Genomic DNA, 27,956 nt, shown 5'->3' with positions numbered 1-27,956 from the left:
CAAGGGAGCTGTGGACTCAAAAAGGTTGAAAGCCTCTGCTCTAGCTATTAGGATGAAATGAAGATGGTTCATAAGCAATATACTTCACCCTGTTACAACATCACCAGCAACCACTATTTTTTCATAATCCTTGATCCAGACAGTTCATGATCCTTGTTTCTACTGTACAATTTTCAACAAGGAAGCAGAATGTAATTGTTCTGTTACCAACCGATTCATCTGTGTTGCCTGAGCAAACAAAACTGGCATCAAATGCAGTTTCTGAAAACCAAGATATCAGAACACCAGAATCTCTCAAGTGTTGTTCAAGTCAATTTCCTAATTAACGCTTTTCAGGACTCTGGAGTTTTCTGGGCTTTTATGGGTCTGCATAGTGTTACAACTGTAGAACACATTTACACATAAAGTCAAGAGTTTTTAAACAGAATGTATACAAGTCTTAAAGGATTCTTTAGATAACTGTGATAATTGTAAGTGTACCAAATTTTGAGGACAAATCCCAGTCATTTGAAATATACAGACGAAAGGTTCTCCAACATCTTTGGCAGTTGCTTAAAAAGATGCTTAAAATGAAGTCCCCACATCTCTGTTACTATGAAAACACTGGGGGACGTGTTCTAAGCCAGACCAACCTGTTGCCATCCAAATGTTGGACCCAGACACCCATTGGTGTCAGCAGAATGGACAATGATCAGGAATGATGAGAGTTGTAGTCAAACATCTGGAAAGGCACAGGTTCCTCACCCCTGTACTAAACAACTGGTGAGGCCATATTTGCAAACTTAGTGCTACATGCATGAAGTAGAATGAGCCCTGGCAATGCCTTGTGGCCAAAAGGACATTCCTTGCATCTCAACTAGTCCTGTTTTCCAAAGCATTGATTTATCACAAACTCTGGTGAATTTCAAGATAAGCCAGACTCTTATGAAGGTGGTTTGTTTAACTAAGATTTGAGAGAAATCAGGATCCCTGGTCCAGATGAGAAGAAAGGCTGAGATTCATGGAAAGTGAAGCTAAACATTGCCCAAGACCAAGGAGAGACGAAGGAAAAGAAGGCCAAGGATGCACTGAATTTGATTCAGCTCATGCATGTAATGCTAAATCATGGTTTGCTACCAGGTATGAACATGAACAAGTTCTATAAATAAAAAAAAGCTTTTGAGTATCTACACATACTGCTTTTAAAAAAATCAAAATGTCTTTGCACAAAGGTTGTAAAGTATTGCGGCATTTCACAAAGTCTTCAATTTTACATGCAATCCACCACATTGCTGGACCCTTGACCCACGTCGCGGATCTGGCTGCCAAGGCAGGCACACACAGCTACACCAGCCCCAGCTCTACAGTGAGACACGGAACCAACAAGCTCCCACCTGAGAAAGAATGAAAGAGGAAAAATTGAATACAAGGGGCGTTAGCAATGCAACTGTCCTTGGCACGTCAAATATCTTAAAGTGAAAAAAGCTTAGCTGCACTTCTACACAGCTTAGTGTGACAAAATCTCTTATACGGTGCTAATTTTGAAAATTGCTTCTATTTTATTTTTGTAACTATTTATGGGTTCTACCACCACCCATGAAGGAAACTTTGCTGAAGAACTAAATGCTGGTCCATTTGCATTTAAATAGCAAGACTAGGCAGAGGAGAGGGTTTAGCTTCCCATGCACAAAGACAGCAATAGTTCAAGGCCAAATATAATTTTAAAATAAGATTTTTATAACTGCTTATATCTGTCTAAGAACAATGAATGATTTCTCGGGTACTTATTTCCTTCCATCTCTACTTTGTCAAAATTCCTGCTTTTCTGCTTCCTAGACTCATCCATTACAACAGGTCCGTCCAAAAAACCACCCCCCTTTTACTTGTACATTTTCCAATCCCCTAGAATGAAGAGTCTAATAACTGCTTGGTGGCAGCTGCAAAAGAGAAAGTGAGACTTTAACATCAACTACACAGATTTTCCCTACTTTTCATAGAATCATATATTTGTAGCATTGGAAGGGACATCTAGTCCAACCCACTGCCATGAAGGAATCTCAACTAAAGCATCCATGACAGGCCATCCAAACTTTGCTTAAAAATCTCCAAGGAAGGAGAGTCCACCACCTCTTGTGGGATTCTCCCCCCCCCCCCCCCCCCGCTGAACAGCTCTTACTGTCAGAAAGTTTGTCCTGATGTTGGGTTGGAATCTCCTTTCTTGTAACTTGAATCCATTGGTTCACGTCTCATCCAGCATAAAGACCTAGCTCTGTAAAAGCAAGAATCAAAGTTACCTGTTCACCACAGGATCAAAGGCTTCCACAGTGTTCAGGTAAGCATTTCCATTATGCCCTCCAACAGCAAAGATTTTGCCCATTAACGTTGCTATGCCAACTCCACCCCGAGGCGTCGTAAGCTCCGCTACATATTCCCACTTGTTGCTGCGAGGGTCAAATCGTTCAACAGAGCTCAGCGGAGAATTGTCATCAAAGCCACCTGCATCAAGGCATATACATACAAGTGAAGCATGAAATCTTCTCTCAGACTATGCAATAGTTTTATCACAAGCCGTTCTGCGGAGCAAAGCTACAGGATGGATGCATAGTGACCCAGTAATTCAAACAGTACCAAAAAATACAATGGAGCTGCTATTTGACCTAAAAGCCCACAATTCTTATAAAGCTAAAGCCTAGTCCATTGTTAGCATGATCTGTAAGCAAGTGTACCTCAATGTTAGTAAGAAGAGGAGCCCGAGGTTTATGCCTAGTAGTGCACTGTTGCCTTGAAAAAAGATAGCTTATTTATCACTTTATCACAAAATACAGTATTGTCCACAGCTAGCAACAAAAATACTTAAAATCCAGTGTAATCATTTGATGATGTTGTTTCAAACACTTACAGCAAAGCTACAAGAAGATGAGTTAAGCACATGGATAACTGTCTAGGTGCTACTCACCTACCACATATAGGCAGCCATGGAGTTCACTAACCCCATTGCCAGCTCTTCGCTGACCCATTTCTTTCACTTCTATCCATTTATCTAGATGAGGATCATACTTTTCCACACTGGAGAGAGAAGCTACACCATCATTTCCACCAACAGCATAAACATGGTTCTGAAAAGAGGAAAGATCAAATGAATGTTCTATCCAACAGCTAGGCCCAAGGGTGAATTAGGTGCGTTACTGCAGCAAAAATCAAGATGTGTCCCTTCTGCTCTCACAATGTATAAAGAAACAGTTGTCAACCAGCTTGCTAGGCAGCAGCAGTCTATCCCCAAGGATAAAATTTTGAGCACCATATAATCATTGCCTACACAACAACGAGCTTTCAATCCAATTTACAAGACGAGTTTTCAGGTTTCAAAATTATCGTCTGTGGATATTACTTATTTTATACTTGCCAAAGTTATACTGTACTTATATTATTTAATTCTATTTAGTAAATATAGTCTTTTTATCAATTACCTCTCCAAAAAAACCAAAAAATCCTCTGGGCAACATGCCAAAACAATAAAATGAATTAAAACAGCAAGATCCACATTAACAATGTTCTATATAACGAGACTTAGCACAAAAAACCCCTGCAATCAGGTAAATACTGCAATGAACAACACTTAATAACAAGACTTTGGTTGTAAGTTGCTTCGGGTGGCCTTCGGCAAGATAAAGCAACTAAAAAATCTAAATAATAATAATAATAATAATTATATATATATATATATATATATATATATATATATATATATATATACATGCTTTCGTAGATTTTCACGGGTACAGGAATGCAGGTTTTGGTGTCCTCGGGTGTCTTCCCGTGTAAAAGTTGGGGTGTCTAGGCGACGTTTCGACGAGGTCTCACTCGTCATCTTCAGGCTGGTGCTTTCGGCTTCTTGTTACTGGAACAGAGCAGGATCTCAGTGTTTGAGTTCCTATAAATACTGTAGAGGGGGTGTGGTGTATAGCCTCCAATGTTCTGGGCAGAGAGGAAGTTCCCAGGCTAGTGTGCCTTTTCTTCTTTTGTTCCTTAATTACTTGAGAGATATCTTGAGTGATTTCTTGAGTGATATCCTGAGTACCACTTAGGTGGGTCATTAGGTGTGGATTAGTTGTTAAAGTCTTTGTGTCTTGACCTCTTGAACTTTGTGAAGAGCTTTCCTGAGAAGATGGCTGTACTGTACTTAGTTGTGCTCTGGCTTGGCTTCGTGTATAGGGGCGAGCTGTGGTTTTGTGGCTTGTGTCAGCCAGATCTGTGTAGGGATTGCAGGGGGGTGCAGCATCCGGAGGTGCCACCATGGATTGGCTACTGGATGGTGTCTGTAATTCATCTGTGGAGAGGGTCTGGGTTTGGGTCTGGTGTGGTTGATTGGTGTTGGCGTTCTGTGTGCCTCTGGATCTGGTGTCAGTTTTTGTGGGGAGGGCTAATTTCCAGATGTCTGGCAAGCGGGATGTGTCGTCACGCTTGTTCATGTTGTGAGGGTGTTTCTCTATCTCGATGGCTTCCATGATTATTCTCTTGTGGTGATGTTCCGTGTTAAAGAGCAATTTGGAATCTGCAAAATTAATTTCGTGTCCTGTTTCTTTCATGTGTTGGAAAAGAGAGGAAGTTTTTTCTTCTTTTTTGACGGCATTCTTGTGTTCTGCGATACGTGCATTTATTCGTCTGTTTGTTTGTCCAATGTACGTGGCTGGGCAGACTTTGCAGGGTATTTCATAGATCCCTTGGTTTTCCAGTTGGAAATCCAGTTGGAAAATCCAGTTGGAAAACCAAGGGATCTATGAAATACCCTGCAAAGTCTGCCCAGCCACGTACATTGGACAAACAAACAGACGAATAAATGCACGTATCGCAGAACACAAGAATGCCGTCAAAAAAGAAGAAAAAACTTCCTCTCTTTTCCAACACATGAAAGAAACAGGACACGAAATTAATTTTGCAGATTCCAAATTGCTCTTTAACACGGAACATCACCACAAGAGAATAATCATGGAAGCCATCGAGATAGAGAAACACCCTCACAACATGAACAAGCGTGACGACACATCCCGCTTGCCAGACATCTGGAAATTAGCCCTCCCCACAAAAACTGACACCAGATCCAGAGGCACACAGAACGCCAACACCAATCAACCACACCAGACCCAAACCCAGACCCTCTCCACAGATGAATTACAGACACCATCCAGTAGCCAATCCATGGTGGCACCTCCGGATGCTGCACCCCCCTGCAATCCCTACACAGATCTGGCTGACACAAGCCACAAAACCACAGCTCGCCCCTATACACGAAGCCAAGCCAGAGCACAACTAAGTACAGTACAGCCATCTTCTCAGGAAAGCTCTTCACAAAGTTCAAGAGGTCAAGACACAAAGACTTTAACAACTAATCCACACCTAATGACCCACCTAAGTGGTACTCAGGATATCACTCAAGAAATCACTCAAGATATCTCTCAAGTAATTAAGGAACAAAAGAAGAAAAGGCACACTAGCCTGGGAACTTCCTCTCTGCCCAGAACATTGGAGGCTATACACCACACCCCCTCTACAGTATTTATAGGAACTCAAACACTGAGATCCTGCTCTGTTCCAGTAACAAGAAGCCGAAAGCACCAGCCTGAAGATGACGAGTGAGACCTCGTCGAAACGTCGCCTAGACACCCCAACTTTTACACGGGAAGACACCCGAGGACACCAAAACCTGCATATATATATATGTATATATATAACTTGACAAAGTTCCACAGAGTTAAATAACTATTTTAAGACACAGAATAATAACAGAAATTAAAAATAGTTTTTTGTTTTTTATTTTTGATGATGATGATGATAATAATAAATTATTATTTGTACCCCGCCCATCTGGCTGGGTTTCCCCAGCCACTCTGGGCGGCTTCCACAAAGACTAAAAATACACTAAGCTCCAAGCAAATGACACCAAGCAAAGACTTTCCATTTTCACTGAAGAGTTCTATATGACATTTCTGTGCCGATGCCCTTTGAATGCCAATAAAAAACCCAGAGTCGCTTACCACAAGAGCCACAGAGCCAACACCTCCCCGGGGCGTATTCATAGGTGCTACAGCACTCCACTGATCAGATTCAATGTCGTATCTCTCCACATCGCTGAAGCAAGTGTTATCATCCAGTCCCCCAATAGCATAAATGGGGCCTCCAAGAGAAGCCAGAGCAATCCCTCTCCTAATAAAGTAACGCAATTAGTTATCAGACTACATAATCTTAAAACAAACTGACAAAGTGAGTTACAAACTGGCAAAGTAAGTTACTAGGTATCATTAGTTCTACCTCACTTTGGCAACTTTTCCAGAATACCAAGGTTAATAAAACCCCAAGTGTAAACCACAAATGGAAGCTTCTTTCCCAGCTGAAGTATACTTAATCAAAGAGATCTTTAAAATGTTTCTTCAAGATATTGCAAATGAAAGAATTAAAGAACAGATTTTGGACTCTAGAACATTTGCAGGTTTGTACTTCTGTCAATTTTCTTTAATTTTTTTCAACCACACTAATCACCAGATAATAATATTCAACAACAACATGAAGGTTTAACAGATCAGTGAACTGCAAGTTTTGACCATGACATAAATTCTTTCTTGTTATATGCTGGCAAGGGCCAATTTTCTATATACAAAAGCCCCATTCATTCATTCATTCATGCATGCATTCAACACATGAGGAATGAAGTGTGGCACATGCAGTACCACCAGCAGCTTCTCTGCCCTTTTCAGCTCTAGCTCTGATTTCTCACTTCAAGTAGAACGGTCTGAATGGATATTATGTGCATGTTGGAAGGTCCAATCCACTCAATGTTGGAAGGTCAGGGGTGGAGATGGCATAGATGTCCTCATGTCTCCTCCACACTTTGTTCCCCCATATTTCTTTGAAGGCCTAAATTCAGTTTTAATTTCCCTTCTGATACCCCACGAACACAGTCCATTTTGCCATTATCTTTTTTTTTTTTTAATAATATTTATTAAAAATTTTCAAATATAACAGAAAAGAAAAACATCCAAATTTAAGGCCTTATTTTCAATGTCATCTTTCCAGGACTTCCCCTCCCCTCCCCCTCTTGTATTCCAATTCTTTCAAATAGATTCAGCAAATTCTTACCCCAAGTTTTAAAATTATTATCATTAACCCAATTTAAAAAATATTTTCCCATCCCCTAAAATCGACCTGTTCCCTTCCACGAGTTCCCCTCTTTAGTATACAATACAGATTAACATAAAAAATAGAAAAAAGAATAAAATGTAATTTAACACCCTTTGGATTCCAAATTTCCCTCCCCCCTTTCCCGGTTGTGTTCCCAATGTCCGTCAATGTCTACTGTCGTCCTGGAGCTCCCACATCTAAGCCATAGTCCTTCACCAGTCCGCTTTGCCGTCTTTTGGTCATCTTTGATTTCGAATGTCCAATCTTGGAAGGGGTCTATCTTCCAACTTGGAAGGGGTCTATCTTCCAACTTTGTCCAGTTCTTGTTATTCTTGTTGTTCTTGTTGTTCTCTCTTCTCCTCTCCCCCCCCCCCCCCGCTCTCCTGCACAAATGTTCTAATTCCAAAAAGCTTGTAATTCCTCTACAGAGGCTTTGTTATTCAGGAACAAAACATTACGTCAAGTCCCTTCCATTCTTCAATAGATAAATCTATTGTCTCCTTTAGTGTGTAGACCTCTGTAGACAAAATAGTGTTCCATTTCTGCAGTTTCCCAGGAGATAAAAAGTCCGATTCAAATTCCATGCCAGCAATACTTGTAATGACCCACAACTCCTCTAGAGGGATTATAATAACTCAGTTTCCTTCCCGATCACACCCACCAGTCAAAGTAACTTATTATTCCTTGTTTTAAACAGTTTATATCCAATTTGTAACAAATGTAACCAGCAAAGTCCTCGTAACAAAGTTCTCTTTTTGTTCTTCAGTTTTGGCAGCTCCTTTGACAGCTGTCAAAACCTCTATTTCTCCTCTCCCGGCGCTCTCACGGATCGCTCCCGGGGTTTTTTTGGGGGGGGGGTTGTATTTTAATTCACATTCCACTTTTCTCCTCCAGCCCAGCTTATAATTTTCCATCGCGAAATTAATAACTTTATCAAAAAAAAAGGTTGCACTCGATCTTAGTTGTCAGGTCCTTTGCTTTAGCTCCTCTACAACAGGGGGGAGGCTGACTTCCTTTTTGCACCTCCCCCGCTCGCTCCGAATTTAAGAAAAAATTTGTTCCCCTTTTTAATCCAAGTTCCAATTACTCACGGGTTACTCTTTTAAGTCCAGATTTTCAATGGAAGAAGTCAGCGCTCTCCGCCAAATGGCATGCGGCTTCACTTGGCAGGGGAAGCGGAGGACTCACAGCACCACCACCCCCGTCACCCGCTCCGTAGCCTTTAAAAAGGCTCCTTCGCGTGGTCGGGGGGGGCGCAAACGGTGCCCGCCGAGTCACCATGCCCATGGGTTTCAGCGCCCATGGTTTTTGAGGGTCCCCGCGTCTCCGGCGCGGTAGAACCCAGCCCCTGCCGAGCAGGCTCCCTCCGGAGCTCGGAGGGAGTCCGCCATTCGGCGATGGCGCCAACCCGGAAGTCCCATTTTGCCATTATCAGTCCAAACTCTCAAAAGAATATAAAGAATCCTCTTATATTGGGGATTTCCAGCAGCTTCACAAAACACTCTATTTATAATTACCTCAGCTAAAATAACAACTCTGATTCTTTTTCTAATTTATTTTGTTCCTTCCCCACTTCTGTTTTTCACCTTATGTGCTCATCTCATATTTTTTATGTCCGCTATTCACCTTCTGTGTTGCATCTTACTTTGGACTGCAGGCATTGGCCATGACTAGGTACTTGTTCTATGTACAGCCTATCTGATGCATACCTCAATAAATGCTAATGTGTTCCACATGAATATACTTCTTTAACAACAACAACAAAGCGGAACGTCCATGCCAAGTTTACATACCTTTTGGTATTCATTGATGCTTTCATCATCCATTTATTTGTGAGAGGATCAAACATTTCCATGCTGCCCAGATGTTCATTTCCATCATGTCCACCCACTGCATAAACTTTACCTAAAACATATAAAATTTTCTGGTCAGACAAACTAGGCTAACTCCTTAAAGTATTTCCTATGGCCATCTAGTATGATATCAAGAAGACAAGATGTGAAACAGCTGCTTCCCAGGTCTTAAGTCACATTCGACCGCTTGGCATGAAGTTCCCTGCCCCTAATCTAGAACCACCCTCTGGAATCACTTAAAGGTAAAGGGACCCCTGACCATTAGGTCCAGTCGTGACCGACTCTGGGGTTGCGGCGCTCATCTCGCTTTATTGGCCGAGGGAGCTTCTGGGTCATGTGGCCAGCATGACAAAGCCGCTTCTGGCGAACCAGAGCAGCGCACGGAAACGCCATTTACCTTCCCGCTGGAGCGATACCTATTTATCTACTTGCACTTTGACGTGCTTTTGAACTGCTAGGTTGGCAGGAGCAGGGACCGAGCAACGGGAGCTCACCCCGTCGCGGGGATTCGAACCGCCGACCTTCTGATCGGCAAGTCCTAGGCTCTGTGGTTTAACCCACAGTGCCACCCATGTCCTTATTCCCAGGTTAGTTCACACATAATCACTGTGCCACACTAGTGAAATTAGATTCACATTTTTTGCCACTCTATTATATATATTCCATTACTGCTATAGCGTAATGTCTACAATAATTTTTTTCTGTAAAGAAATCTGCATCACATTATCTAAAGATCAGGGGAAAATAATAGTCTCCGGGACTTGATGATACTTTATACTTCTAGGATACAAAGGCAGCCTTAAAAGGCAGCAGCTTTAAATCTTTTCTAATTTAAGATGCAATGCTATTTACTAGTACAGTAAATAGTTCCTAGTGTTGAATTCAGTGGTAGGTACTGTGGCTAGACTCAAGCTATGAGTTATATTTTTAGTACTAGAGAGGACATTTCATTGGGCAGAAACCCAGAACACAAAACCAGCTGACTGCAAAACAGAAACAATTGCATCTTTTTTATCGCAAGAAGCCAACTACTATTCTCAGCTATTTTGTATACAAAGGCTGTAATTTGGGTTGATGGAATGGCTGAGTCATTAACTTCAACAAAGTATAAAGCAATTTTAGAGCACAGATTTCTTTTTACCAACCTCCCACAGAGATTACACCCACATGCCTCCTCCTACTGTTCATTTCAGGGCCAAAAAACCAGCTGTTCTTATTTATAGAGTAGCATTCAATGCTGCGAAATGGGTCGCCAGATCCACCACGACCACCAACACAGAAAAGGACACCTAACAGAAAACATACAACAAAAGTCACAAACACCTCATTTCTTAAGAACGTCAGTATTCATCACACAAAATTCACAGGGTGGCAAAGTACAGGATGCTGCACATAGCACACATTAAAAGTCCTCTTAAAACTAAATAGTAGAAACTGGTCTGTTTGGTTGGCTTAGTATTATTTACTGTTTTCAATGCTCAGCACTGACAATTTGTCATTCAACAGTAACAGTTCCACCCTGCTTCAACTTAGGATGAACTGGGTTGTGGCTTCAAGACAGACTGAGAGGGAAGTCAGAGCTGGAATAGACAAGTCACCCAATCAAGGCTTGTGGAAGGATCCACAAAAGTTAATAACCCCTTTAAATGTTCAATAGCCTCCCTATTCACATGCATTTTTGACAGCCCAACATAAAGAGAACCAGCTTGCTTCAACTTGCAGGAGGCTATCTGCCTACAGCAATTCTAACTCACCATGGACTTCCAGGCAAGTGGCTCCTTAACAAGCCTGTTTTTAGTCCATTCACAATCCCAACATAGCCATTTCCGAGCTTGGGAGGAGAGGGGGTTGCGGGCTACCCCCTCCCACACACGCGGGGGCTGGCCTTTTGCCCCCGCGAGAACCAGTGCCTTCGACCCTGCCCGCCAATTGGCGGACTGGGGAGGCGTGGCCTAGCCTATTTAAGGCCAGGCACTCCCGGGGACCGCCCTCTTTCCCCTTTCCAGCTGAACGGTTTTTCCCATCCCACCCACCCTTTAGGCTTAGCTAGCTATGACCTTGCTATGGACTCCGGTTGGTCGCCGCAAGGGGGCTGGTAGGAATTTTTCCAATTTGGCGCACTTCCAGCCTTTTGGTTTTTTCGCCTACCTCGTAGCAAACGTCACAACTTCCACGGTATTGGCGGTTAGGCATTGGCAGGGGTTAATTGTTATGCAAATGAATGGGGGGGAAGGAAGCGCCATCACCTTCCCCCAATGAAAAGGGTAGTCCCGTAGAGGACTCCGGGGGGGCGTTGCCTTGTCCGAAACCTAGGGAGGTAAGGGCCCCCGGCACACCCCCGAGCGGTGACACCCGTGGGATCCTAGTTGGCGTACTTCAACAGGACTCCCACGGCTTGTGGATAACCCTTCCCGGTCTCCATGCCGGGTAGTCGATAGGAGCCAATGCCTAAGGCCAATACCTTTCAATTCTGTAATCAATAAAGTTGTGGCCTTTTCATGCCCATTAACCTTAAATAATGTGTCCAGTGTCTTCATTTCACATGGGGGAGGGAACTTGCCACACAACCCTCTCCACTTTAAAGAGATACATGTTTTTGGCCAACACCACCACAGGCAACGTTCAGCACACTGCTTCAAGATTCCTATAGAGCACATCGCTTCAGATGACTCAAGTAAACAACAAAAACCGGGCAAAGCCCAGCTCCTTTAAGGTGGGAGTTTTTGTTATCAATTGCAATGGAGGCAGATTATGTGTTATGTTGAAAACATACATATCTGAAGAAGTGTGCATGCACACCAAAGCTCATACCAATAACAAACTTAGTTGGTCTCTAAGGTGCTACTGGAAGGAATTATTTTGTTGTTGTTGAAAACTGTTCTCCATTATTCAAATGCATTAATGTATCCAAGGACTGTACATTTGGACTGTTAGGCTGTAATACATACTGTTCAATACAAGAAATTTAGCACCTCAGTTGAGACAGTATTCCATGGTTTAGCATTCAAATCAGAGGCTCATGCCAAGGCAATGCTATACCACTGTGAAACAACCTTTTGTGTAGATACAGATTCTCCCTCCCCCCACACAAAATGAATTTAAAAAGCTACACCCTAAGGCACTTAAATAAAATGGCACGGCTTACTAATGTTATGCTGTGTACAAATTCATTTATATTGTCTTTTACTATTCTACCCTGAGTACTTACACCTCTGAATTACAGAATAGACTTTTTGTGAGTTTCTAAAACACTGGTGCCTCAGAAACTAGTTACCTGCTGTGCGTTTCCTTGGTGTTGTCCGTACAGAATACTCAAAATCTGGCACGGTATGACTACTTAAGTGAAGGTGGTAGTTCCTTGCTTCATCCAGCAAGTCCCGACATTTTAGGTTCTGCTTGACAATTTCTTCTTTTGCCACTACTCCCATGAGAAAACAAATGGGTAACAGTGGTAGGCGCACCTAGGAGAATGGACATTATGGGTGGTCAGCTGAACCAATAGTAACAGTTTTCAGCAATTACAAGGCAAGCCTCCAGAGACATCATGGAGAACATCATGATCCTCTATTTGCCTTGTTCAGTGTGGTCAATCTGCATCTGTATGGCGTACAACTGAACCCAGTATGTATGTCCTATGTCTTCACTAGGGAGGGAGAGAGATCCAGAAGATGAAAAAACAAGATTCCATTTAGTTGTAACAACAGTGACATTCCTCCATGTGTTATAGCTGCTGTGAACCCTGACACATCCTACTTACACACACATTGTGATTACTTGCTGCCTGCACTTTTGAACTATGACTGACATGCATAAAATATTTAATCTCTCCACAAATCAATGCTGCTCATGCATTCAGCTGCAAGTCATCAAATAATGCGTAGTGACAAGATGCAGATGTGTGTGACCTGGCTCTGAGATGGAAAGTAACCGAATTTGCTTTTGAGAAACCCGTAGTTTTCAGGGATTTAACAGAAGTGACCCCAACTTCAATTTGTCACAAAGAATGCATAAGAGAAAAATTGTCTTAAGTGTCAATCTTTTTGGAGAACAAAAAAGTGATCCAGTTCTAATGTGATGAACCAGTATAATCACCACACAGATCACCCCACCTCTGCATATTATGAGACACCAATAGATTTAGTTACTCCATTCTCATCTGGTCCTTACCTGAGCAACTATTTCATCTAACCATGTAGCATGATGCTGTGGATTGGCCAGAAGCCATTTAATAGCAGCACCATAAACCTGCTTTTCACTTTCAATGCTCAGGTCACTGGAAGACAACAGTTTATGAAGGTGCTGAGGCGACACACTCACAAAATCTTCACATTCCACCACTTCAGCAAAATGTTCACATGCATAGCGATCGGCCATATCCATCAAGTCAATACGATTGTGGCTCTCCGCAAAGGATCTCACTGCCAGGCAATTTGAAGGATGGAAGTGTAGTTTCATGTATTCACAGCAAGCTTTGGCCACTACCTCTACCTGAAGAATGCAGGCCGCATATAAGAGAGGCTGGACATTGTCTACCGTCAGAGTCAGTCGAGATGAATAGACGAATTTGACCAAATCTTCTATGGCATCACCATCAAAGTCTTTGATCTCGATCAATGTCTGTTTAGCTTCTGCCATTTCAGAAAGGAACATGGCTCGGAAGTATGGAATAACACAAGCCAGGACAAGCTTGTGACAGGAGATCAACTTCGAACCCACCTGTGGGATAACATACATTTATATTAATAGTTAATTGTTTTACCTTAATAAAAAGAAGCTGTGGTCTCGAATTCTAAAGATGTAGTAACGGATTTTAAAAATTATTAGCATTAATCAAATCCAGAAGTGCAAAGGGGTATTGACCTCAGAACTATCAAGAAAATTGAATAAACAGAAAATTGACTAACAACATTACTCAGATCAATGACAATTTTCTGTATAGATTAGTAGACATGTGTGGTACTGTTGTAAGAGTCATAACATTTTATTGAAAAGTCTCCATCAAGTATTTATATAAATTTGAAAGATAAATTATATTGATCACAGCATCACAATCTTATTTGTATTGATGAATATTTCAACAATGAATATGCAGTTCATATTCAGTTGTAAAACCTACTTTTCGCTTTAACTGCAAGAGAAAATTATTTCTCATTAGTCCCACTTTCAACTAGCTTAATGATAAAGTTCCATCCCTAAATTATTTCTAGTAGTTTTATCCGGTCATCTCAATTAGCTGTTCTTTTAATAATCCACAGCCACAGCAATCTAATGCAGCCAAAACAGTTTCTTGCCAATAAATGATGAAAAGCAATTAGCTGTACATGACTTTAGACAATGTGCTGCCATGAAAAAAGGATAGACATCACTATGCTGGGTCAATTTTGCTGCATTACAAGGCTAGTGGATCTGTGTGTACAATTTGACCATGGAAAAGGCAATGCAACCACTTTGGTTATCTACCACTAGATTAGTAACAAATGACCAATATTCATACACAAACCCTAAAGCAGGAGGAAGGGCAGGATATAAATGGAATAAAATAAATGTGCTATTTCAGCACAGAAAAGGAAAAATGGGTTTGCACTGGATAGTCAACCAGGCTGAAAATATTTGTGCCCTATATGATTTTAAAGATTAACTATCAATTGAAAATAAGGATATGAGTCTAATGAAAGTTTACATTTTATGATCCAGCAGTCTTTAGGTTCCATATTAAAGAAGTTAGCTTCCCCCACCTAGCTCTTTTTCTTAAATTTGCAGGATGTGTTTTCAGGTACAAAAATCCTCTTGATAATATTTTCTATTAATCAACCTTTTCTCTTCTGCAAAGATTAGTTTCAAAAAATGTCAATTTGAGTTGTATGAACAAGCATTCTGGCTTACAAACTCTTATTTAAACAAGTCAGATTCAACCCACAATTCAATGGTAGCTTACTTTGAAACTTACCAGAGTTTGTTGTAACCTAGATTTCTGGTTTATTTGTTTCAAATAATAAGTGACACCTATCACCACATGTAAGGTCCCCCTTCCTGTTGTGCAAGAGGAGGGGGGAAGCGTGCAATCTTGATAACAGCAGCAGTAGTTTTTAGTGTGAAAAGGATAAAAAACTGCAATATCTCTTTGCAAAACAAAGGAGAAGGCTTCTGACACAAAAGCATGGAGGCAACTCTTCCAAGGGTTCATCCCACAGTTCTCTTGTAATGTTAAAGATCAAGGTCACAGCTATATATTGCTGATAAGAGTTCAAACTTGCACTGAACTGAGCATGTATAGTGGGTTTTTAAAGAACAGTGGTACTTTGGGTTACAAATGCTTCAGGTTACAAACTCTGCTAACCCGGAAGTAGTACCTCGGGTTGAGAACTTTGCCCCTGGATGAGAACGGAAATTTCACAGTGCCGGCACGGTGGCAGCATGAGGCGCCATTAGCAAAAGCGTACCTCAGGTTAAGAATGGTTTCAGATTAAGAATGGACCTCCGGAACAAATTAAGTTCCTAACCCAAGGTACCACTGAACTAGGCAGTCCTTCAAAATTATTTATTTATTTATTTAAACTAATTTATAAACCACTTTGTTTAAAAATCTTTAAGCAACATACAAGAATACAACATAAAAATGGTAAAACTGTATCATAAAAAGAGTTACAATATAAAAAGCACTAAAACAGGTATGTGCTACAGGAAATGGGCTCCAAGTCATCCTTTTGCCTAGGTGAAACTTTCTAATCATCTGTGGTAACCAGGCAATATATAGCTGTGACCTTGATCTTTAACATTACAAGAGAACTGTGGGATGAACCCTTGGAAGTTTTGCCTCCATGCCACTGTTGCAATTGCCTGCAGGGGACCTTTAAAGAAGAAGAAAAGGACAAAATATGTAGTAAACCTAGGCTGCCTGAAACCCATTAACTAAGCAGCTGGGCTCTCAGGGCATTTTTGTGGATACAGTCATACCTCGGGATAAATACGCTTCAGGATAAGTATTTTCAAGTTGTGCTCTGCGGCGACCCGGAAGTAATGGAGCGTGTTACTTCCAGGTTTCGTGGCTCGCGCATGCGCAGACGGTCAAAATGATGTCCCGTGCATGAGCGGAAGCGGCAAAACGCGACCTGCGCACGCGCAGTCGCATCTTAAGTTCTGTTCAGGATGCGAACGGGGCTCTGGAACAGATCCCGTTTGCATCCCGAGGTACCACTGTACTAGCAGTTGTAAACTGTTATATACTTTCTCAAAGCACTGCAGAAGTTGTATTCCTCTCCTTCCACAGACAAGCAAGAGCCTTGGTGCACTGCCAGAGAGATGCAAAACAGTGCTAATGTACTCCCATTCCAATACACCCATACTCACACACTCTGTTATAGGAGAAGAAAGAGGGGAGAGTAGCAACTTAGTCCATGTCAAGATTGTTATCCCCAATATTAGGGCTTTTCCCACTAGAAGAGAATGGCATTTTTCCCACTAGAAGAGAATGGCAATTACTACTTACATGGGAGAAAGTGAAGAGGTGCGCTTAGAAACCTGGAAACACCACTGGGATTGGCTAACCCACAGCCTACCCTTGGTGTTCAGCAACCTTCACTGAGCATCCTCTTATCTGATTGGACCCATCCTCGTAAGGAAGAGAATGTTAAGACCAGGCTTGCATATATGACATTATCTGAACAAGATGGCAGCCATGTCACATCAGCTGAGTGGGTTTATATAGGTACTGTGGCCTCTTACAATAATAGGGGAAAAAACTTTGAAATTTGAGTTCAAGTCCATAAATTTAGCACAATCACACTCTCCCTACAAGCACCAAATAGTCTGCTGACTTGCAGCATTACTAGGAAGAGTTTTGGTTAAAGGGAAGGCAACACTGCATGGAACTAACTCCCAAATGTTCTCAACATAAATGATGCAAAGCTAATATATTTTCTAGTGAATTAATACATAAACGCACAAACCATTCTACACACAAAACACATACACCAAGGAGGAAATATGAAATCAGCACCTTCAGCGTAACATCACAAAGCTCCCCAGCTTCATAGAATCGGAGGAGAGAGCTGTGAAAATCCTTCCAAGCTTCATTTGCTTCGAATACAAATGTTTCTTCTTCACCATCACTGTTCAAAGGTGACCTTTCCTGTGGCTGCTGCCTTCTGCCTTTTACCACATGATGTTTTGCTTGCTCTGGGACCATAGAATCAGAAGCCATTAGCTGTTTTGTCTCCTTCCAGGTTTGTTCTCAGTCTCCATGGAAAAAAGCCACACACATCCTGCCAAGCAAATCAGGAAGAACATCCAGTCTTGAGTAGAACTGCCATTTTCTCACTACTAGAAGAAAATGAAAATAGATTAGGCGTTTTCCTCCATCAAGCCCTTGAAACACCATAGGTTGGAAGTTCGCTGCCAACTATTATTCTGTCTTTTACAAAGACCAAGGCAATAAAATCAAGAAGGCAACTTCTAAGTCACTATCAGGATGGGAACATAGGCTTGGATCTCAAGTTGTTCATCCATTCATGTGTGAGAGCAAGTGATGTCTACCAATTTTCCCCCTACATCCATAATCTTCCATGCCTTCCCAAACCTGCAAGAGAGGATTTTCATGGGGCTGCAGAAGTAAAGAAAATGGTGGAAGTGGCAGTCTAGGAACATGGGCTCTATTGATTCATGGAAGGAAAGTTAGGATCCAAGCCACTGCTAGTACATTTCCACAATGAGTTAGAACCAAGCAACTGTGAGCAACAGGAGGAAAACAAGCCTAAATGTGCACAATGCTGTAATAGGAAAGGTTGACGGATTTAGTTTCACTAGTATACAGTGCAAAAGATACAAATCTTCTGGAACAATATGGTCCGTAGCATAAAGGTTGGGTGGGCTGCAGGAAGGAGAAATACTAAAGACACCCTCCAACTGCCTTTCTATTCATACAGGGAACCTTTGGGTCAAAGCCAAAGTAACAAACTACAGTTCTAAATATCACAAAATCCTTCTTGGCATAGTTAAGGCTGAAGGAAGTTCTCTCAAAGTATATATAATCTGTTGGTTTTTTTATTGTTCAAATTGCTTTGCATCTAAGAAAGATTAAAGATACCTTCCTGTACACAACTGAACTGTACCACTTGCAGATTAAAGTTTTATTATTCACTCATGGCCTCTTAAATCAGGCCATTATTATTTCAGTTGTACTATTTACACCTGAGATATATAGTACCCACTTTACTCAGTTCAATGGCAAACGTTTGTGTGACAAATCGTGCCATTCTACAGCCACAGGTTTTTTAAAGGATGCTTTATCAATATCAATACTTTTATCTGAGGAATTTTCAGAAAAGTTATTATGTTTAGTAGATGCTTATATAGCTCCAACAACATACAGTACATGGAGCTTCACAGAGTGAAACTTACAGCTGACACAAAAAGCTTAGAATAAAAAATTACAATGGTGAGCCCCCCCAAAATTCATGGTACGTGTCATGACTATATGTACAGCCTTAAAAAGGAAACAATGTTATAGACACAGCCTGTCTTTAACATATTTGCTTCATCCCCGATTTATTACATACTGGCCAACTTCAGGGAGGGAGGACTGTAGTGTGACAAAATAACAGGAGGGTCCACAGGCCCAGTTACAGCATTAAATCTTATCTGCCATTTTTCCTGTCTCTCCTGCTCTGCACTACTGCTGTTTGGTCCTTAGTTCTGCAGACCAAATACTACAGCAAGGCCACAATACATCAGTGCATGGGAGAGGGAAAGAGACTGGATACACATTTACTGCAGCATAGACAATGTGCAATTGAATGACACACTTTCACACTGTGGACTTCAGGTGCACTTCCCAAAGAGGCTGTACATTTTTCAATATATTTATGTCAGGCTTCTACAAGAAGCCTGCACAAGGCAGCTTGCAATTAAAACATTAACTGACAAGACAACTCAAGTACTGGGGTCACCCCCCCCCCCAAAAAAGCTTGGCAGGTCCACTTAAAGGCCATAAGCAGGGGGAGGCCAAGTTGAGTTCTCACAGGAGGAAATTCCACAAATGAAAAATCTGTGTTCTTGCTTTCCACCAACAGGATCAACCTTATCACGCCTCCAAGGCCAATCTTAAAAGATTTGACCAGTTGAGTCTGGGCAGTCTTTCAAATAAACTGTTCCCAAACCATTCAGGGTTTTAAGAGTTAGTATCAGCACTTTAAACTGAGCATGGAAACAAATGCATAAGCTGATGCAAATTGATGCAATATGATCAAACTTCTTTGGACTGAAGTACTGTACACCACACTCAGTTTTCAGTGCTGTATGGAAAACAGAAGTACATTCTCTAAATGAGGAACTAAATGAAGATCTGCTTTCAACATGGAAAACTACATAAAAACATTTCATGGTTATAGTCATAGCCCAGAGCATTGTGATTAATGGCACTGATGTTATGCACCTGGAAATCGGGAAGTCTTGCTTAGGTATGAAAATTGATGCTTAAACTGTAGTATCCACTGCATAAGGGCATTAGACTCAATCTCAGGGCCGGAGCTTTGAGTCCCACATTGGCCAAGATTTCTGCACTGCAGGGGGTTGCACTAAATGACCCCCCAGCTCTACAACTCTATTATTCTATTCAAGTGAAATGTATTGTAATGGAATGGAATGGAATGGAAGCAGCAATGACAGAAGACAATCATAGAATCATAGAATCATAGAGTTGGAAGAGACCACAAGGGCCATCGAGTCCAACCCCCTGCCAAGCAGGAAACACCATCAGTGCACTCCTGACATATGGTTGTCAAGCCTCTGCTTAAAGACCTCCAAAGAAGGAGCCTCCACCACACTCCTTGGCAGCAAATTCCACTGTCAAACAGCTCTTACTGTCAGGAAGTTCTTCCTAATGTTTAGGTGGAATCTTTTTTCTTGTAGTTTGGAACCATTGCTCCGTGTCCGCTTCTCTGGAGCAGCAGAGAAAAAAAGCAGCAGGGATTTTAATAACACAACAAAAAGCAGCAGGGATTATAATAACACAACAATATGCAAGAGCTTAAATGCCACCAGCTCAACTCTTTCTACATTGTATCCAAAAATATAGCAAGAACCCATCTATGGAATGTGTGATGTTTCTGACCCAAATAACCACTGTATTTTACAGAATTCACTAACCAGGAAGCACACCATCAATCTGTAAAGGAAACAAACCTGAGTAGCACCAGGAAACATTAGCTGAAAGAAAATTAGTAAAATGTTCAAATTTTATCTGTTGACAGTGCTGTGTAATTTCCCCTTCTCTTTATATATTTCCTCCATTTATCTTTCATTCTCTAAAATTGAGACTCGTAAATGAGCACTTCACATTTAAACCTAGTTCTTGATTTTTTCCATTTCCTTCCCCCTCACATATCTGCTCTGCCCTTCACCAGTTTCACGCATTTCTACATTCTTCCTTCTGCTCTATTTCACTCGGACGACAAGGGAAAAGAGAACCAGCTTTTATCCTAACAACCAAGGAACACCCCCTCAGCTCAGCAAAAGCAGAATCAATTGCATTCCGCCAACTCCATCATCACCATCATCACCAACAGCAGCAGCATCACCTCTCGCACCAAAGGAAAACCACGTGCAAAAAACACCCCCCCCCCAGGATTAGCACCCTGACGACCCCTTCCTTCTCAAGGTGCGGTGCCCCTGCCTTAAAAACACCCCTCCCTCCTCCCCATCTATAACTTGGACCAGCCCCAAGAACTGCTTTACCCTACCAGGACTAAAACCAGAAACCCATAAATGAATGCTTGCGAGTTGCTGTTGTTGTTTTTTTAAACGGGGCATTTCTTCTGAGCATGCACAGAGTGCTACTTATGAGCAACCCTCAAATATACAGGACTGAGGGAGCACGCCTTGCTGTAGCCCACCTTCCACAGCCCCCTTCTGCCTCTCTCCTTCCTCGGCTCCAGCCTCCTTACCACGCCAATTCTCTACCTCCCTCCTTGGTGCAGCCAGGGCAGTTGCACCTCAGCAGCCGTTACCTCCGGCGCGCGCGCTCCCTACCTTCCGCGCGCGAAGCCCCAAACATACACAAATACACACACACACAGAGGCATATATGCACGGAGGACGCGGCCAACAGCGCATGCGCCCAGCCCGGAGCCGACGGAGAAGTATCTGGAGGGAGGGAGGGAGGGGGGAGGCGTGTCAAGGAAGCGCAGCGAGCCGAGTGAGAGGAGGAGGAGCAAGGAGATGGGGACCGCGCGCATGCGCTGCAGAGCTCTGGGCTCGAGCGCAAACCCGTGGGCTGCGCGCGCAAGCTCTCCTTATGGCCGTTAACGGCTGTTCAATTACCAAACGCGGCCCCCCCGCCCCGGCCTCCTGGATTGAGAGAGAGAGACGCTCGCCTGAGGGGAGGGGGGAAATACTGTTTTTCTGCGCATGCGTCGAGTATGTACGCCTCACTAGCTCGAAAAGCTGCGAGGTTGTCCGTCTTTGTATGTCGCTTCCTCTCCTGCGTTTTAAGTCGGTCCACTGAATTCAATGGGCTTTACAGCTTTAAATCTTTCACGCTTAGCCGGGTGGATGGGATACACCCCCCCCCGCCCCATGTCAGATGTTTGAAACGTTTCCTCTGTCGCCACGCCACACATTTTGATTTAAATCGAGAGTGAATCGGCTTGGGCAAAGACGGTTGCATTTATATCCCACCTTTTCTCCTCCCAAGCAGTTCAAGGTGGTGCACGAGGTATACTCGCCATCCTCACAAAAACCCTGTGAGGTAGGCTAGGTGCCCAACGTAGCATGTGATGTGATCTTTCATGGCCGAGTGGAGAATTTGAACCCTGGTCTCCAGGTCCCAGTCCAACACTTGAACCATTACAACCACACATAGGGATTGTGCCTGTCCATTTGACCCGTCCAATAACTTGCATAACTAAGAACTAGTGTCTGCATTTGCTTTTTTTCCTCCCTCTCACTGACTTTCCTTTTCGTGTTGTGTCTTTTTGATGGTAAACGTGATAGCAGGGATTGTCATGTTTGCAACCTGCTCTTGAGAGCCTTTCTTCAGCTCCAAATAATAGCCTGCTCCAAATAATAGCATTTCATTGTCATGAGTGCCGGTACTTTATATTCATATTTTCAGTATTGGGGGCTGTGGTGATGAGGGATTAGGCTTGTATGACCACATAGACGCAGATATCTACTTTGCCTACCCCTTTCCCTCTCTTATGGTGCTGAGTTCCAGATTTTAGAATTCCTACTTTAATGGGATTACGGGTTTTTGAAAAGGGTTAAGCACCCTTTTACCAAAGCACCACATCTCCAGTTCCCAAGGCAGCTCTGCGGGCCTTCTAATTAGCACACTAAAAATAGGAGGGGTGGTCTGGTTTATCCAGTTTCTTATGCCTGTGTCTGCAGACAACTTGGAATCTTTGTTGAGCTGTTTGGACCAAACTGGTGAAGTGGGTGTGTGGAAATATGATCCTCTTCAGTCACATACACTCTTGTCAATCTGGGCAGACACCAGTGGCCTAGGGTGAAAAGCAGGCACTCTGAGCATAGAGCAGATGCAAGGCAGATGCATGTTGTAAGATGCTTTTGTCAGGTTGTATCTCCATTCAAATATCACCTAAATCACCATAGCTGTGATACGATATTATAGGCAGCTTCTACATCTTCTTGAGACAGGCCTATACAGCCATATAACTAGTCCACCAGGGGTTTGGTAACCTATTGTTTTTGCTAGTTTCTTGGGTCACCATGCATCAGAACCAAAAGAGCCCTGCTCATTCCAGCCAGGCCAGCATCCTCTTTACCACAGTGACCAGCATCTTTTTCAACCCATGGACCACTTTCCGTTCCTGAGCAACCTTCCGATGGCTACATGGCGTCAGAGGCAAAAGTGAGAAGAGCAACAATTGCATATTTTACTTGCACACACATTTCTGTCCTCCATCCAGACCAATAAGAGGCATTATCTCAAGGACACATTCCAGTCAGGGGCATACTTAGGGGTTGGGCAGGCTGGTGTCCTCTAAGGGTGCAGGCTCAGAGGGGCGCAAAAATTGCTCCACTCTTCCTCAAAGTGGCCAGGAGCCAGCCCGACAGTATTGCAGCAACCTTACAGGGCCCTCTCCCCAGTCAGCCAGCAGCCCTGTTAGAAATATGAGCAAGGCTCAGAGGGAAGAAAGAGCCTAGGTACGCTTCTGGTCACTGGTGGCACACAAAAGGCGAAAGGCAATGAAAAGCAAACTCTTAGCGTTTCTGCACCATGGTCCCCCCCGGATTTGGAGGTCCAGATACATCTACTTGCCAAGGGTGCAAGGGAGCCTAGGTATACCTTTGATTCCAGCCAGGCAAAAAATACTAAAGCACTTGGGGTGTGAAAGAGGTCCAGTGAGGGGCGATGCTTGGGAAAAGTTCCAAAAGATAAAGATTTGAGCCTTCCCACTCCTGAAATTCCCCACATGAGCTAGAATGTTTCCAGAAAGCTCACAACCAGGGCATCAAGGCAATAGCTCTTCCCTGCTGTTTTCCCCACAACTGGTTAAAAGTAGTAACCCTTTCCTTTTTGTTCTTCAAGGTGCAGTTACTTGTTGGCCCTGGGCCCAATGCCTAATTCAGCTATTGACTACTGGCAGGGTGGAGTCAACAGTTGCTAGCAAGCTTTTTGCACAACAAGCACCTGATCTGGAACTGTCTATCTGAACAACAAGAATTTGGAATTGCCCCACCAGTTCCCTTGCAGACCTACAAACACTTAACAGTGCCAGTTTTAGAACTAGCAGCCTGCTCTTGCCTTACTTAAAAGTAGAGGTGTCTGTGCACTCCTTTATATATAGTCACTCTAGCAGGAAGTGAAAGATTTTTCAGACTACAGGCAGAAATGGTGTGAAAAGGGAAATGGAGACTCTTTCTTTATGAACAATGTGAATGGCCCACTTAAGCAATCTGAGCAATGTCTACTGTACAGGAAAAGCAGGAATTTGCACCTAGTTAACAATAGGCAAGCTGAGCCTATTTTTGCTCTGACATTTCCAGCTGACTCTGCCATGCACAAGTGCTATATGTGACTCCTCGCAAACAGTAGGCACAGCTGACATGAATGACCCTGGTTTCAGTGTCCTATACCTTCTCAGTTGCTGAAGAATGCTGGGAGGTCACAGGAAGTAACAGCGGCCCACGGACAAGGCTAATCCTTACATGCCGCTTCCCATTCCTTTTCAGGAACCATGAAAGGAATGTTACCGCTCTTATTGTTGGTCCATTAGCTCAGCAAATATTTATTTGAATGGTAGCATTTGGGGGGTGCTGACTCTTGTCACAAAATGTTAGCCAGTTCTGTCTGAGCACCTACGAATAAAACTTATTTAGATGTACAAGACCTGCAAGAAAGAAGAAAAAAGGTTGTCGTGTGGAGTGCAGCTGTTCAAAGTGTCCAGCCAGTCATGCCCTCTTCAGGATACTCCATTCCATTCTATTACACACAAACTTTCCGCTTAGGGGTTTGTTTATTATTATTTTTTTGTACTTCTGAAAACTTGCCTATTGAACATTAGGCAGGCACCAAAGCTATATATTGTTTTAGATGCCTACTAAGACTTCTGTTTATTCCAGCAAGCCCGCCCAGACATGTAATATAGTTATGTATACATACTTGTTTTTAAAATTTTGCTGATTTGCTCCGTGTATTATTGATAGTTCTTTTATATATAACACAGGAAGCCATTATGAAGCAATGGATCAACTGTTGTATCAAATGTTACCAATATGACTTTGTCATGTCAGTCCCAAGATTATCAATAATATAGTCACAGAAACCAATATAAGCATGCTTTGATTTCCATTACTGAAGTTAGATCACACCTGAAATCTAAAAAAAGTTGTTTAGTGATGACTGTTAGGAGCTGCTGATATCAGGTGAAACTTGTTTTTGTTCCAAACTCAGGCTTTTGTTAGTTATTTGAAAGGATTGCTTGATACTGTAAGAAAGAAGCATTTGTGCAAAGTGTGATTTTTAGCCAGGAAAGCTTCACACATGGACTCAGAAGCTTATTTATTTTTTGTCTGCATGATACACTTGTAAGAGCGGTATGATGCATGTGCAATTGGATTAATCATGCATATTTTTAGAATACCTTTCCATCTAGAGAATGGTCTGAGGGTACGTTATGTTGTTACATTGCATAAGCTGTCTGATACAGAAAGATCACAGAGTTTTCTTAGCCCAAATATCTTGGTTTTCTTTTTTGAAGTCAAACTTTGGTAACTCTGCCTATGTCCTTTTAGCTTAGTCTAGTGGAATGACATTAATTTACATAACTGAGGGAAGCATGCAGTGGTTGCGTTCACACATCACCACGATAATGGTTTGCTGCCAATCTGCAAAGCACTCTTGCTTGCTTGCTGCCAGCTAGTGAGCAGGAGCAATAAACCACTATAAAACCAAAAATCTGAATCCAAGGTTTGGTCTTGGCTTACCAGTCATGGTTTGTGAATGAGTGTCTCCACTTTAGAAATATATATATAGTCCAGTAGCACCTTAGAGACCAACTAAGTTTGTTCTTGGTATGAGCTTTCGTGTGCATGCACAATTCTTCACACCTACCTGAATCGTCTTCAGCTACCTACCTGAATCTGTCTCCACTTTAATCCAGGATGTGTGGAATGGCGAGCTGCTTCCTTTTGTCTGTGTTAGCCTTGCTTTTGTGCCTGCTTCTTCCCATTGTGTGGTGCGTTGCATTTAGGTCAGTAAACCGACAGGGCATCTTTGTCTACGGGTGTCCTTGTGGAGCTAGTGGTACATTCTCCTAACTGGAAATAAAGCGTGCAAGTGCATGCACAGCTGGACACCACTGGCTTTTCTTCCCATGTGCTTGGGTGCATGTGACATAAAACCTTTCCTTGGTAGGAGAAAGACATAGTGGTGGGGCACCATTCCATAGTTTACCTCACGTCACAAAATGTGTTGGGCTGACTCAGGGTTAATCCCATTCTCTAGGAAGGAGGAGCAAAACTGGAGCAATCTGAGCACAGGTTGAAACGTTACCTTTCTATTGAGGCTTTTGCTAGTTATTGATGCCAACCATTCATTGTAAAAACAATTCTGACTATCAATAGTGCTTGTTTAATTTATAAGATTTTAATGCATTCTGTTGTATTAAGGTTGTGAAAAGTATGAGATGTTTGCCTAAGAGACACTATATAAATACTTTTTATAAATAAATACGCTATATAAATACTTTTTTATAAATATTTTTTAATGAATAACTTGGAAGGCCCTCCAGACGTTGTTTGATGCCAGCTCACATCAGCCTCAGCCAACAACAGGTGTGATCGGTCTGGTGGTGCAACAACATCTAGAGAGAAACAGACTCCCCATCCTTGAGCTACAGGGACATTTGTCAGGGCAAACAAGGCACAATTTTATGGAACAAAGTCTATGATGTATCAAGATGGATCAAAGTCAAACAAATAACAGGACCATGAAAAGGTCAGAAGCAAATCTGAAAGACCGGGAGGAGGAATTACCATCAATGTCAATAAAGGGCAGTTTGTGGAGAAACAGGAAATTGTTCAGAAAAGAGAGCACCAGTACCCAGCATTTTGCAATCTTTAACCTGGGAGGGGAAATCTGTGGCCCTCCAAACGTTGCTGAAACTAAACTCCCATAATCTTTGATCACTTACCATGTTGGCTGGGGTTGATGGGAGAAACACACATTCCTCATTCCTCCTTTGCACACATTTCCTAATGCTCCCCTTCAATTTAAGGCTTAGGATGAGGTTCAATTTAGTTGAAATAGGAAGGAGAGAGGAAAGACTTGTCTGTTGGTTATACTACAGAGCACTTAATCACCTCTCAGCCCACACCCCTTGGAGATGAAAAAGTGCATTCAGATTTGGCCCACTTAGCACCACAGTGAAAATGCTGACAGGCAGAATGAAGGACTGGCATATTTTTCTCCCTTCCCTGAAGCCCAGCCTTCAAAACAAACAAAGGCATACTTTGCCCAGCTTGGTTGCTATAGTGAATCCATGGAAACAGCTGCACCCCTTAGATGCAGGCAGAAACTGAAAGCTGCCGCTGTAGCATGCCATCAGAAACCTACTGCTGCCTGCCTGACACTCTGACCACATGCATCTTTTGTTGTTGTTTAGTCGTTTAGTCATGTCTGACTCTTCATGACTCCATGGACCAGAGCATGCCAGGCACTCCTGTCTTCCACTGCCTCCCACAGTTTGGTCAAACACATGCTAGTAGCTTCGAGAACATTGTCCAAACATCTCATCCTCTGTCATCCCCTTCTCCTTGTGCCCTCCATCTTTCCCAACATCAGGGTCTTTTCCAGGAAGTCTTCTCTTCCAAAGTATTGGAGCCTCAGCTTCAGGATCTGTCCTTCCAGAGGGCACTCAGGACTGATTTCCTTAAGAATGGAGAGGTTTGATCTTCTTGCAGTCCATGGGACTCTCAAGAGTCTCCTCCAGCACCATAATTCAAAAGCATCAATTCTTCGGCGATCAGCCTTCTTGATGGTCCAGCTCTCACTTCCATACGTCACTACTGGGAAAACCATAGCTTTAACTATACGGACCTTTGTTGGCAAGGTGATGTCTCTGCTTTTTAAGATGCTGTCTAGGTTTGTCATCGCTTTTCTCCCAAGAAGGAGGCATCTTTTAATTTTGTGACTACTGTCACCATCTGCAGTGATCATGGACATGCATCTTTTGTTGTTGTTGTTTAGTCATTTAGTCGTGTCTGACTCTTCGTGACCCCATGGACCAGAGCACGTCAGGCACTCCTGTCTTCCACTGCCTCCCGCATGCATCTTTACTCTAAAGCAAATCTTGCTGAACTCTGTGGTGCTTGCTCCCAGGTAAATGTCCATCAGAATGCATCTGTAGTGGGTGGCACATTTATACAGATGGACTGAGAGCTGCTCCTGGTCTTGTGTTCATATGGATTTCAGGCCACTGATGGGAAAGA

General features: G+C 42.6%; 1 protein-coding gene and 2 long non-coding RNA genes across 9 annotated transcripts; 1 reads left to right on the top strand and 2 right to left on the bottom strand.

Annotated features, from left to right (window-relative positions):
* Positions 1–341: 341 nt before the first annotated feature.
* On the bottom strand, positions 342–21,074 carry KLHL8 (kelch like family member 8). 7 transcript variants are annotated; one of them, XM_081876888.1, is made up of 10 exons: positions 20,945–21,074; positions 17,002–17,321; positions 13,173–13,721; positions 12,280–12,466; positions 10,151–10,294; positions 8,946–9,057; positions 6,012–6,180; positions 2,936–3,095; positions 2,274–2,475; positions 342–1,373 (listed from the first exon to the last, which is right to left on the bottom strand). In XM_081876888.1, exons 2-10 carry the CDS (start codon positions 17,203–17,205, stop codon positions 1,250–1,252), a joined length of 1,851 nt encoding a protein of 616 aa, XP_081733014.1. In that variant the 5' UTR covers positions 17,206–17,321; positions 20,945–21,074; the 3' UTR covers positions 342–1,249. The 7 variants fall into 7 exon arrangements, with proteins under 7 accessions (XP_081733014.1, XP_081733015.1, XP_081733016.1 ...); XM_081876889.1 differs by having other exon boundaries at positions 20,894–21,066; XM_081876890.1 differs by having other exon boundaries at positions 17,002–17,324; positions 20,945–21,066.
* A 298-nt stretch (positions 21,075–21,372) lies between these two features.
* On the top strand, positions 21,373–24,652 carry LOC309350482. Its single transcript, XR_014160423.1, has 2 exons — positions 21,373–21,491; positions 23,554–24,652. It is a non-coding gene; the product is annotated as an uncharacterized lncRNA (long non-coding RNA).
* On the bottom strand, positions 21,809–27,212 carry LOC309350440. Its single transcript, XR_014160374.1, has 4 exons — positions 26,660–27,212; positions 25,598–25,784; positions 23,241–24,355; positions 21,809–23,124 (listed from the first exon to the last, which is right to left on the bottom strand). It is a non-coding gene; the product is annotated as an uncharacterized lncRNA (long non-coding RNA).
* Positions 27,213–27,956: the final 744 nt, after the last annotated feature.

This window comes from Podarcis erhardii, assembly GCF_964252035.2.
Source record: "Podarcis erhardii genome assembly, chromosome: 9".
Classification (NCBI taxonomy): Eukaryota; Metazoa; Chordata; class Lepidosauria; order Squamata; family Lacertidae; genus Podarcis; species Podarcis erhardii.
This window is presented reverse-complemented; position numbering and strand designations above follow the sequence as displayed.

Excerpts from the sequence above, each read along its gene's own strand:
- KLHL8 (XM_081876888.1), bottom strand. The coding sequence starts at position 17,205 with ATGGCTTCTGATTCTATGGTCCCAGAGCAAGCAAAACATCATGTGGTA. Across the intron at positions 12,467-13,172 it reads TAGATGAAATAGTTGCTCAG|GTGCGCCTACCACTGTTACC; the intron begins GTAAGGACCAGA and ends CCATTCTCCTAG. Across the intron at positions 6,181-8,945 it reads GCATCAATGAATACCAAAAG|GAGAGGGATTGCTCTGGCTT; the intron begins GTATGTAAACTT and ends TTACTTTATTAG.